The sequence below is a fragment of the Sceloporus occidentalis genome, unplaced genomic scaffold (genome assembly GCF_023333645.1).
Source record: "Sceloporus occidentalis isolate IW3139 unplaced genomic scaffold, rSceOcc1.0.p SCAF_1, whole genome shotgun sequence".
Classification (NCBI taxonomy): domain Eukaryota; kingdom Metazoa; phylum Chordata; class Lepidosauria; order Squamata; family Phrynosomatidae; genus Sceloporus; species Sceloporus occidentalis.
The window spans coordinates 21335260-21348499 of NW_028316981.1; the positions used below are offsets into that span (position 1 = coordinate 21335260).

At 42.2% G+C, this 13240-nt stretch overlaps 1 protein-coding gene across 4 annotated transcripts in view; it reads left to right on the forward strand.

Moving 5' to 3' along the window:
* The window catches only part of LOC149321102 (inactive serine/threonine-protein kinase TEX14-like), a 31762-nt gene that overhangs the window by 11211 nt on the left and 7311 nt on the right, over positions 1-13240 (forward strand). For all 4 annotated transcript variants that reach the window (XM_089515619.1, XM_089515590.1, XM_089515609.1 and 1 more), the window contains exons 6-16: positions 180-240; positions 321-451; positions 1412-1528; positions 1899-2022; positions 2538-2710; positions 2791-2936; positions 5309-5499; positions 5893-6007; positions 7033-7127; positions 7562-7711; positions 9276-9474. In XM_089515619.1, the coding sequence (XP_089371745.1) occupies positions 180-240; positions 321-451; positions 1412-1528; positions 1899-2022; positions 2538-2710; positions 2791-2936; positions 5309-5499; positions 5893-6007; positions 7033-7127; positions 7562-7711; positions 9276-9474 (1502 nt within the window). The remainder of the gene's footprint in view (positions 1-179; positions 241-320; positions 452-1411; positions 1529-1898; positions 2023-2537; positions 2711-2790; positions 2937-5308; positions 5500-5892; positions 6008-7032; positions 7128-7561; positions 7712-9275; positions 9475-13240) is intronic.

Below are 13240 nucleotides of genomic sequence, written 5' to 3' on the forward strand. Positions count from 1 at the left end.
ACTACTGAAATGCAAAGCCTGTTAATAGAACTGCAAATGGATTCTGGGTTGTAGCCTTTACTGTACATTTAAGTGAGGAGCTTGATGCCTGAAGAGAAACTGTCCACAATATCTTCTCTTTGACTGAAAGTACAGCAGATATTTTTCCCTCCCACTTTTATTTATTTCTCTTGCTGCAGGAGTCTAGACAGCCCTAAAATGTTTGGAAGCATTAAAGAGCCAGCTATAGGATATGGACAAGTAAGAAAGCTTCTTGGGAGGGTGGAGTTCATTGTGAATCATAATCTCTTGGCTCATAACTCATTTTTGTCTTTTTTCAGCTCTGGCCAAGCAGATACCAGCCGCCAGGGTTGGCTGCCTTCATATTCATTGTAGACAGCAGTAACCTCATCAGGGGCCAAGGAGAGCCAGACTGGAGCTACGAGAATGGACCATACACACTCATGAGAAAGTAATGCCATAAAAATTATTTGTATTTTTCTCTCTTTGTGGCCTGTACCTGCCGACATCCCATCCCTGACACTAATAACTGATTGATCTCACATTAGAAGAAACTGCAAGTCCCAAATCTGGGGAGGCAGCTGACTATAGGGAAGGCCTCTGGTCATCTTGTCACCTACTTCCATTTCTAGGCAAACCTCTTTTTAAAAAAATTAATTTGCCCTTCTGAAGTCCTACCAGTTTAGGTATTCTAGGTTGAGGCAAAAGGGTTACTGGCCCAAAACCATGCAGTAAACATAACAGTTGTGTCCATACATGTACACACACAAACAGCTAAGCTTTAAGAATGTTGATGCATCCTTTCCAAGGGCCTAACTTTGGGCCCGTACAGACAAGCCAAAATAAAGCTGCTTCAGGCCACTTTGGAGGTATGCTGTTTAAATGATATACGCATCCTAAAAGGCCAGAAGACACCGCAAAGCCATGCTCCAGTCCTAAGGACTGGACTACAGCTTTGGCACAGCTTCTGGCTTCTTAGGATGCATGCATCATTTAAACAGCATACCTCCAAGTGTATGGGCACTTTGTTTCTAGCCATTTTCTTTCTCATTCCCCATCCCAATTGATTTCATTAGGAGGAAAATGAACAGCACTGGCCTTTGGTAGAGCTTGGGAATGGTTCTGCATTAGACTGCACCACTCAAAATTCCCCAGCCAGCATGTTATACAGCATATAGATGTTGTAGTCTAGAAAAGGGACTTTTTCAAACTCTCCCTCTGGGCATGGCATATTTTCTTCCTCTCTGTTCAGTGAAGCAGGGGGTGGTGATTCTTGTGTGCCTTCATGTTGTTTGCAATTTATGACATTTATGTGTAGGGCACAATTCTAGAATTACAACTTTGTGGAAAAAAATACCTTGGATCCAAAAGCTAGCTCTAACACCATTGTCTCTGACACCATTTTTTCTAGCTTGCTATGGAATGGACAATTCGTCACTGTGCGAAGCTTAAAGCCAGAAGCTCACCCCAACTGTAGTAAAATGCGGGGTGCCATGGACGTGCTCCTAGCTGAACAAGAATACTGCAGGTAATGATGCCAGCTGGTGGGCTTTTGGAACCTGTTTGGTCATGGTTATTATCCCCCTTGGTATTGCCACTTTATTGAATTGTTTTAATTGTTCCGTAGTTATATGGTTTTTATTTTTGTAATTTTATACTGAAGGGGGGAGAGTTGAAGGGTTGGGGATTTGGGGGATTGTTTTTCTTAGCTGTTGTTTTGTTGTTGTTTTGTATTTGTATTAACTTCTGCTGTTACCTGCCCCAATCCTCAAAAGGGAGAGGCAGGATACAAATAAATATTTGTTGTTGTCGTTGTTGTTGTTGTTATTGAGGGAGACAGACTGTGTTATGTGGAGGTTCACATTGAATATTCAGTATGGCTTCCCTGTTTCCTGTAGTCAGCTCCATCATCCCCATCTGCTGCTTCTCCTAGCTGTGAGTTTATCCCTGGATCTCCAAAATCTCCAACTTGTCTTTGAGAGAGTAGAGATGTGCTCCCTCTACTACGCCTTGCACTGTGAGGTAAGTTCAGCTGTCAGTGAAGGTATTAGTTCAGATTACAAGAAATAGGTTCAAAATGGAATCAAATTATAAGAAAAGAGATTACAAACTAAACATTAGGAAGAACAGTTAACAATGGTTCGACAATGGAATAGTTTGCGTTGGTGAGTGGTGGACTCTCCATCTTTGGAGTTCTTTAAACACACGCTGGATAGGCATCTTTTAGGAGTGTTGTAACTGGCAGGGGACTGGACTAGGTGGCCTTTGTGATCTCTTCCAACTCTTATGATTCTAGGAGTTAATATTTGTATCCTGCCTTTCCTCCAAGAAGCTCAAGGTGATGCATGTGGCTCTTCTCCTCCTTACTCTTTCCTCACAGAACTCCTGAGAGATAGCTCACACTGAGAGAAAATGTCTCCCCGTATGGCTCCCTGGGGACTCAGACCTCCAACAGTGGAACCACTGGTACCACACTAGATCTCAAATGAGAAAGTGAGGGTCCTTTTTTACTCCTCTTGTTCTTCCTATTTCTGCAGAATTCCAGCTCCCCAGCACCCTCAGCAACTCTGCGACTACTGCTGCAGGTTTCTGAAGCTCTGTCATTTCTACATTCTTGGGGGCATATCCATCGTGCTGTGACCTCTCATGCAATTCAGCTAGTGAGGCCCGGACTTGCCAAGCTCAGCAACCTCGAGTACATGCAAAAAAGGTTGGTGGAAGCAGTTGCAATATCATAAGGAGACCCTGACAAGTATCTGAGGAAGCCTGACTGCATGGATTATGTTTCAGCACAGAGAAAGACAATTTAACCTGGCCTATTCAGCCGCCTCTTCCTCTCTACAACTGGCTACCCTTGGAAGTCATTAGGGAGCGTCCAGCCTCAGTGAACTCTGACCTCTACAGCTTCTGCACAGTGATCCAGGAGATCTTCACAGGTTGGTTTCTGGACAAAGTATAAAGGGGTAGGCAGGGGGTACCTGGCCCATATGCCCAACCTGAGTTGCCCCTGAACTCCAAGTGCAGTTCTGTTGCTAGAAAAAAATGGCAGATGGATGTGGTGGCAGAAGAGAAGCAAACAATCATTTTGAAATGATATTCTCTGGAAATATTGGGTTGGATACAGAAGAAGGTATAAATAAGAACAACAGATTGTGTCTCCCTTAACCTAAATGCTTAGAACCAGAGGTGTTTTGGCTTTCGGGAGGGGTGTGTGTGTTGGATTTAGGAATACCTATGTTTGCATATATGTACATAATGAGGTATCTTGGAGATAGAATCCAAGTCTATGCACATTATCATTTATATACACCTAATACGCATAGCCTGAAGGTAATTTTGTACAACATTTTAAATAATACTGTGCATGCAACTAAGTTTGTTAACACTGAACCATCAGAAAGCAAAGGTGTCACTATATCATCCACCCCTGAAGAAAAGGGAGACTCAACCTGTAATGGGATTTCAGTTAGTGATATGTAACTGATTCAGCATGGTATAGTGGCTTGAGAATTGGATTACAACTTTGGAGACCAGGGTTCAATTTCCTGCTCAGACATGGAAACCCACTGGGTGACCTTGGACAAGTCACACACTCTCAGTTCAAAGGGAGGTAAATGCAGATCCATTCTGAACAAATCCTGAATCCCATTGTGGGAAAAAGGTGGGATATAAATCCTATAAATAAATAAATAAATAAATAAATATTGCCAAGAAACCCCTATGACCCCACCTTAGGGCCCCAAAAGTCAGAAACAACTGGAAGACCCAGAATATCAACAAAACCTAAGTAAATAGGACTAAATATTAATCTAACACATGGCTTTTTTAGGTTTTAACATTCACTTCTGAGTTCTGCAATATTTAAAAGTTATTTTTAGAAAATGCTAAAATAAGCTGCAGTGATAGCTTTGGTACCAAAAAAACTGGAGAAAAATATGTCATTTTTGGAGGAATTAAGAAGTAATTTCATAATTTTTAGACTGTGGGCTAAATCCAGTTTTCAGTTCCATTTGGAGTAAGTCTATAGAATGAACTGAACCAATTAAGTCAAGTTAAATATGTATCAGTGTTCAGTGGCTGTGCTATGGTTGGGACTAGAACGATGAAGAAGAATTGAATAGAGTTCTCATATTAACAAGAGGTGTAAAAAATAGTTAAATTTAAGGCGCCGTACAGACCACTGAAAAACAGCAGTCTGGTGGCGCCTGTTTTTCCTCCACAGGGAAGCCGCAGCTACCAAACCATGCAGCTTCCCTGTGGAGGAAAAAGAACCCGCAAAAAGCAGGTTCTTTTTCCCCTGTGCCAGTTATGTCACGAGTGCGCCAATGGCGCATTTGTGACATAACTGGCGAGGCGCGACGTGTGGATGCTATACGTTCGTTTCATTATAATGGCGGCGCCCGTGTACATGGGGCGCCACCATTATTGCGCTGCCAGTATGTGCTAGTGTTAGGGTCCATGCTGTTGTCACATGGTCCCGTAACCCTAGCATGGCGCGAGCACGGCGCTTTAGCACCGTGTGTACCACGTCTTAGACACATTTTTCATACTTTACAACAGGAAGTTTGGCTAGCTATTAGGGTAAATATAAAGCTACAGTATGTGTACCAAAGCCGGGGGGGGGGGGAGTGCAAATTCTTAGTTGGGAAATGGGTAACCAAAATCATGAAGGTTTTGTAGTCCCATTCTAAGAGGAAAAGATAGCATATTTAGTACTATTCTGTTTAGGAGGAAGAAGATGATTTTAAAAATAACATATTCATGATGTTATAATCTACAGCTCTATATCAATAAAGTATAATAATAATACCATACAAAGACACATTTTTCTTCTACATTTGCAGTACTAGAAGTGCATCTGCATTGTAGAAATAATGCAGTATGACACCACTTTAAGTATATTTTTACAGGGTCTTTAGCCTCCTCTGCCAAAGAGCACTGGTACTTCACAAAACTACAAATCCTGGGATCTGTCAGGTAGAGCCATGGCAGTTAAAGTATTGTTTAAGTGCATCATTTCTACAGTGTGGATACACCCTAGGAATCAGGGACACCCAAAGACGTTGACTGGCTGTAGAAGAAAGTACCTCTTCCCACAACAGATAGTATACAGAATGTGGTGCCCAAGGTGTGTTGATAGGCATGAACTTCAGATGGCTTCAAAATGAGATTCAATAACCAGAAATAGTACATTGTCTTAGAGGAAAGATAGAAGATGGGTTGGGAGCTACAAAGTAGGTTGTATTCAGGAAGTCTTGCTAACCCACTGATTTCTAACCCCACATGATAATCAATGTGTATTTTCCAGGTGAAATCCCTTGGGTTGGATTGGATGGCTCCACTGTGAAGGAGAAGATGGAAGCAGGACAATCTCTCTTTATTGATGCTCGTGTTCCTCAGCCTTTTTATGAAGTGATCAAAGATGGCACTGCCTTAAAGGAACGTGACCGGAAGGGAACCTTCCCAAACTTACGCTATTTGTTACGGACGGTCCGACAGGTAAGGAGTTTAGCTGGATTGAACTTTGAGCTCATCCAATCCCTCTTTGGATGTTATCTTGAATCAGATAGGAATCGTACATCCTTCCAGATGCTGTTGAACTGTAATACTCAGCATTCCTCACCTTTGACTGTACTGGCTAAGACTGCTTGGATTTGCAATCTAAAAACAAATGGAGGGCTGCATGATCTCTTCTCTGTTTCAAATATACTCAGACTTATTATCATTCCCCCTCGACAGTGGGGTGAGTGTGAATTGAGTTCAAGTCAAAGCTGGTTTCTGAAGCCTTCTCATCATGTGCAGTGGCTCTGTTTCTCTAGCTGCTATTGTAGTTCTTCTTATTTTTTCGTTATGGGTATCATAAGTATCTGTCATATTATTCTGTCATCCCAGGATGCCAAAGGGGGGTCTCCTCTGATTTCATCAGTTGCATCGTCAGCAAAGAAGCTCTCTCTGTGGGCAGGACAGACCGAGACAGATGAATCATCCCTCCCAGTCATTCCAGAAGGTCAGTTTGATGCTGAGTAGTAGGAATAGGGGATGGACCTTTCAAACAGGATTCAAACAAAGATAAAATTTGAGGATTCGTTCATATAATATAGGTATAGAAAATACAGGTTCAGATCCAGTCCTATGTGAACATAAGATCTGTACTAACAAGGGTTACTAACATGGGTTAATATGACAAAAATTTGCTAATATACTTTGTAATGTCAGAAGCATTTTGGTGATCACAATTAGTGATAATACTATGGGCTTTGTCACACAAGGCTACAAAAACAGGATTTTAACTTGATAAAAGCATCTTTGGCCAGTATTTGTTGCATGCAGGGCTGCTGTGTATCAAACCTCAGGAGTGGGGAGGAGCAGTGATCATGGCCACCAGGCCCGTAGCTAGGCCTTTAGGGACCCTGGGGCAGAAAGTAGGGCTCGGTAGGGCAGAGCATTCGCACGCTCCCAAGTCCTACTGCACACCATGGTGCCATCTTGGTGCACCACTGTTTGGGGAGCCCTTTGGCTGGGGGCCATGGGGCAGTGTCCCGGTTGTCCCAGCCTAGCTACGGGCCTTCCACCAACAGCTTTCAGAAGGCAGCTGCTGTGTGCACATTCACACAGCAACTGACTTCTGGAGGTGGTTAGCTCAGTGGTGATCACTCATTCCCCTCCTGCCTCCCAGACGATGGTGGTTGGCAGTGCAAAAAACATGACCATGGGTGACCAAAGTAGTGCCAAAGTGCTATTGTGAGGGAACATATGATAAGAAATGATGCCAAACCAGTATGCTTCCATTCTTAAACTCGCACAATTGTGACAGGATAGCAGGCTGGTGTCCTGAGTGAAGAAAAGGAGATGTAAGGTTGTAAGTTGGGGTGCCCAGTTGATTGGCAGGAGAATGAAGATATGGAAGAACCTTCATAGGACAGGATGGAGCAATAGTTTACTGCAGGGCCTAAGAAACAATAAATGGATAAATATAGATGAAAGCATGCCTTGACTATATGATCCTTTCTGATCTATATTCTTGTTCTTCAGAACCACCTTATTTTGAGGTGGAGTCTAGTGGCAGAAGTGCAGAACAAAGCACATCCAACACCCAGCCTGAGAGCCAGACAATTGGACAAGCACAGGTAAGACAGACATGCACAATGCAATACTCGTGGCATATTGCATTAGTGGGGGTAGGTTCATCTTCATTAACCTTTTTTTTTCTTTTTCACTGGAGAAATATGTCCTTGCAAGAGCTAATCCTGTAATATGGGATGTATCCACATTGCAGAAATAAAGCAGTTTGATACCACTTTAACTATCATTGCTCCATCCTATGGAATCCTGGGATTTATTTTTGGTGAGGCATTCAGCCTTGTCTGTCAGAGAACTCTGATCCTCACCAAACTACGGATCCCAGGATTCCCCGAGATAGAGACACGGCAATTAAAGTGGTGTCAAACTGCTTGGATCCCCTGTGAAAACAGAGGACCGACTGTGTAATACACATTCAGTTAGACTCTTTGAATTAAACAGTGTGAATTTCCACCATGGTTCAGTTCTTTCTTTCTTACAGAAAAGTGGAGAACAAGAGACAAGTAGTCCTTGCAAATCTTCCATGGAGAAGCACCAGAGATCCAACTCTGATAGCACATGTGAACCAGGGAGCAGTGGAGAAGAAGAATCATCTGAGTCTGATAACAGGAGCCTAGTGTCTGCGGGCATGGTATGGTTCTCTCATGCCTCAAGCCTGTCAGTCTTGTTCTGTGACCTTAATTCCAAATTTAAGGAGAGCAACTGTTATGTCCAATATACCATTTTATTGGGACAGCCATTCCTCATTTTTTTAACTCCCACCCATTTAGTAGTCCTATCACTATATCTTTCCTAGGAGTCTCCTTCATAAGGCAGATTTCTCTCGTTTGTGATGATGACCACACTTCTCTAGTGCTACACTGTAAAGCTAACCTATTCTGCATTTCTCTGGTATTTCATGAAGTATTCCCTCAGCTTCTACCCACTATAAATGTGCTGTTAATCCTATGCCTCGGTTCGTTAATGGGCATCCCTACACTGTCTTCCCAAAACCTTGGAAAAGTTGCTCTTTGGAGGACAGCACCCAGACCTCCAGTGCTAAGTTATCTTTCCTGATACAGGTTGAGTTTCCCTTATCCAGAATTCTGAAATCCAAAATACTCCAAAGTCCAAAGCTTTTTGAGCTACATACATGTATTTGCAAGGCTAGAAAGAGACATGGTTGGAGAGAGAAATGATGATTTGTAAAATGGTGGTAGGTGTGGATTCATGCCAAGTGCTACACTTATTCTTGCCATTTAACAGATTACCAGTCTCTCTCCAGCCTCATAATGTCTCATGTACAGTGGGCCTTTGGTATCTGCTGAGGTTTGGTTCCAGCCCCCCTCCCCCCATGGTTACCAAAGTTTGTGGCTGCTCAGGTGCAGTTAAATGGCATAGTAAAATGTACAATGGCATAGTAAAATGGTGCCTTTATATAAAATGGTAAAATTCAACTTTGCTTTTTGGATTTTTTAAAAATAGTTTATTAATAATATAAAAGACAAACCTTACATATATAACAAAGACAAAGGAAAAAGAGACAAACAGTAACATAACACAACAACAATATACATAAAAGTAACTCCTTGGAGTTCTTTCTGATCTTCAGCAAATCTAAATTTCTTCCACTAGTCTCTTAAAATAAATCATTAAATTTAGGTTTGAAGACCTGCAGTACAAAATCCAAACCTCAGTCTTTATTATGATGCAGTCTGCTTCCAGTGGATGCAGAACTGGTTTAAGTTAATTGACCAACAAACCCTTGACTTAGAAGAAGGATTTACACTTTGGTTGGCATGCCTATTTGTTTTATGGGAAGCATCAAGCCAACAAGGACTTTCTAACTCATTTCATACTTTATTTAAAGATGCTGGAATACAAGGATTATATTTGTCAGCAAATGAAGCCCTATTTAAAGACTACATCTTTTTTTTTTAGTCGACACAATGTGATTTTTTTTTTTTGTCTCAATGCAAAAATTGATAGGGATTTTGTACTGCTTTTTGGATTTTTTTTTAAAAAAATAATATTTTCAAGCCATGGATAGTTGAATTTGTGGATACAAAATCCATGGATATGGAGGGCCAGTTGTATATGCAAGTACATTCCAAAATTCAAAATACTGAATGCTTCTGGTCCCAAGCATTTCAAATAAGGGATACTCAAGCTTTACTGTAATTGTGTTCTCCTCACAATTCTTGTTTCTCCTTTAGGGAGATAACATTGTCAAGCAGGAGGCAGTGTTTGTGAACAGTCTGGAGGACTCAGCCTGTCTCTTGGCAAAAGCCCAAGCCTCCTTAGAAAACCTGGAGAAACGTTTTACGTCTGGCATCCACATGTTAGAGTCTTTCGTCAGCCAGCAAGGGATGCCAGGTCGAAGCAGCCACAGTGATGAAACCCTGCTGAGACGAGGTGAGTCCCCTCATGATTTTGATGTAATAGCAAAGTAAACGCCTTTTTTGCCTCAGTCTTCTCAGAAAAGGCAAAGGGTGCTCAATCTGAGGATAATGGAGCAGAGGGCAGAATAGAGGCATTTCAGCACAGAATAAGTAAAGAGATAGTAGAGGAATACCTTGGTAATCTAAATGAATTTAAGTCTCCAGGACCAGATGAACTACATCCAAGGGTATTAAAAGTACTGGCAAAAGTAATATTGAAACCATTGGCAATAATCTTTGAGAACTCCTGGAGAACAAGAGAAGTCCCAGAAGACTGGAGGAGGGCAAACGTTGTCCCCATCTTCAAAAAGGGTAAGAAAGAGGATCCCAACAATTATCGTCCAGTTAGTCTGACATCAATACCAGGAAAGATTCTGGAGCAGATCATTAAACAGAGAGTCTGTGAACATCTAGAAGGCAATGCCATAATCACAAAAAGTCAACATGGGTTTCAGAGAAACAAGTCATGCCAGACAAATCTGATCTCTTTCTTTGATAAAATTACCAGCTTGGCAGATGAAGGGAATGCTGTGGATATAGTATATCTTGATTCCAGTAAGGCCTTTGACAAGGTTTCTCATGACATTCTTGCAAACAAGCTTGTAAAATGTGGGCTAGACAAAGTAACTGTTACATGGATTTGTAATTGGTTGACTTGCCGAACCCAAAGGGTGCTCAACAATGGCTCATTTTCAGCCTGGAGAGAAGTGACCAGTGGGGTCCCACAGGGCTCTGTCCTGGGCCCAGTGTTATACAACATCTTTATCAATGACCTGGATGAAAGAATTGGGAGCATACTTATCAAATTTGCAGATGACACCAAATTAGGAGGAATAGCTAATACTCCAGAGGACAGGATCAACATTCAAAATGATCTGAATAGACTAGAAAGCTGGGCCAAAGCTAACAAAATGAAATTCAACACAGAGAAATGTAAGGTACTGCACTTAGGGCAGAAAAAAGAAATGCACAGATATATGATGGGGGACACCTGGCTGAATGAAAGTACATGTGAAAGGGATCTAGGAGTCCAAGTAGACCACAAGTTGAACATGAGTCAACAGTGCGATGCGGCAGCTAAAAAGACCAATGCAATTTTAGGCTGCATCAATAAAAGTATAGTGTCTAGATCAAGAGAAGTAATAGTGCCACTGTATTCTGCTCTGGTCAGGCCCCACCTGGAATATTGTGTCCATTTCTGGGCACCACAATTCAAAAAGGACACTGAGAAACTGGAGCGTGTCCAAAGGAGGGCGACTAAAATGGTGAAGGGTCTGGAAACCATGCCCTATGAGGAACGATTCAGGGAGCTGGGTATGTTTAGCCTGGAGAAGAGAAGGTTAAGAGGTGATATGATAGCCCTGTTTAAATATTTGAAAGGGTGTCATATTGAGGAGGGAGCAAGCTTGTTTTCTGCTGCTCCAGAGAACAGGACCCGGAACAATGGATGCAAGCTACAGGAAAAGAGATTCCACCTCAACATTAGGAAGAACTTCCTGACAGTAAGGGCTGTTCGATAGTGGAACACACTCCCTCAGAGTGTAGTGGAGTCTCCTTCCTTGGAGCTCTTTAAGCAGAGGCTAGATGGCCATCTATTGGGGATGCTTTGATTGGATTTACTGCATGGCATGGGGTCGGACTGGATGGCCCGTGCGGTCTCTTCCAACTCTATGATTCTATGATTCTATGAAATAATATCTCACCATAGCCAATGGCATACCTTTCTTTTTCACAAACCTTGGAAACAGTGCCAATACAAGCTTTTCCAAATACTGTGATTTATTAGAGGAGGGGGTCTCTGTCCCCATCACAACTGTCTCATCACAGTGAGCACTTCATTGTAGGGAATCGCTGCTTATCCACATTCACACTGGAAAATTACAAATTTTCCCTTTAGCAGTTACTGTGTGTGACTCATAACACTTACTGGGTGCTACCTGTGACATCACTTCTGAGCAAATCTAAGGATTTTTATTACACCAGCTATAAAAGCAAAATTTTAACAGGATAAAAGTATCTTTGTCTGGTACCTATCACATGACGTTGTGTCGATCCTGCTGCTGTCTTGCATTTTATTTGTTACTATAGTACAACTTTTCATGGACAGGCAAAACCCATCAATAGGCCTTCAGTCTTGCTGCTATTCTGTTACTGTGTTTGTGTGATAAGTCACGTCCGCTGCAGATTCATTTCTCAGGCAGTTAAATGGTGTGTGCAGGGGTGATTCTGTTCCTCTCTCCCTTGTCCCTTACAGTGATTGTGGTCTCCAACACCTTCCTGAAGTCAGCTGCTATGTGCACATTCACATAGCAGCCAGCTTTGTGAAATGGTTAGCAGCCATGATCTCTCATTCACCCCCTTCCTCCCGGAAAGTGGCATTTGGCAATGCAGAAAACAGATCACATGGCCATAGATCGCCAAAGCACTATTGTGGGGGAAAGTGTAATAAGAAATTGTGCCAAACCAAGTATGCCTCCATTCTTAAACTAGGACAATTGTGACATGACAGCCAGCTGGTGTGATAAAGTCCTAAGCAGGGATGTCACAAAGTCTCATCACTGTTCATTAAACATACAGGATTTATGTTTCTTGATGCTTCAGTAAAGTTTTTTATAAACTGTAAAACTTTTTCAACCAGGGTGTGAGAACTTTAATTTTACATCATTTGTAAATGAAGTGACAGGACAAAGACTTCAAAGGGAAATCTGATGTGCAGAGTTACATACCTAATGTAAACAACCATTCAGACTGGATCTTAAAATCAAGAGAAGCTCTGCTGTTAATTCTGCTTTGTTGATCACGTTGGCCTGTTACAGACAGCCAAAATAAAGCTGCTTCGAGTCACAGTGGAGGTATGGTGTTTCAATGATGTATGCGTCCTAATAGTCCAGAAGTCGTGCCAAAGCCACGCTCCAGCCCTAAGGACTGGAGCGTGGCTTTGGTGTGGCTTCTGGACTCTTAGGACGCATGCATCATTGAAACACCATACCTCCACTGTGACTCGAAGCAGCTTTATTTTGGCTGTCTGTAACAGGCCTATGTTACCCTTTTCCGTTGGGTCTCGAGTCTGGAGTACATGCAGAGAAAATCTCCTCCACACTTGACAGCAGGGAAATCAGTTCCACTGTAAAGTTCCACTTTACAAAGCAGTTCCTCACATCCCCCTTTTAAAAGTTCCCTTATGACTGTCCGGAAAGCCCTAAACTGAAAAGGTGTGTAGCTAATAGTCCCTGTTTTTCCAAAGTAAACCTCATAGCAGGCATTACTTGTGAGTAAACATTACAAAAACCTGGCTGCATGCTGCACTCAGAATAAAACCGCTGGACTTTGCTTATTTCTGAATACACCTTTTAAGGATTGTATTGTACTGCAATGTGAAGCAGGGCAGCCTGGGAAAGTCACACTCCCTCAGAGGAAAGCAAAGACAACTTGCAATTAGTTCAAAGGGATTTACAGATACATCTGTATGAGTCTGCAGTGAGAATGCCAGAATAGAAGGTGCAACTTGCATGAATGAAAAAAATTGTAGGGGGTGTTCCATTTAGAGAACTTAGCAGTTACTTTTTTCCCCTTCCCTTTCTTTTTGATGAATTGCATCTTCCAGAATCCCTATCATGCACAGCCACTGATTCATGTTATCTCGGTGACTGTGAGAATTGTAGTATACGGCAATGGCCTCAGCCCAAATATGGTCCAGAGGCCATGGGAAGCCAAGGGCAGTACTATATGTTGCCTTGCAG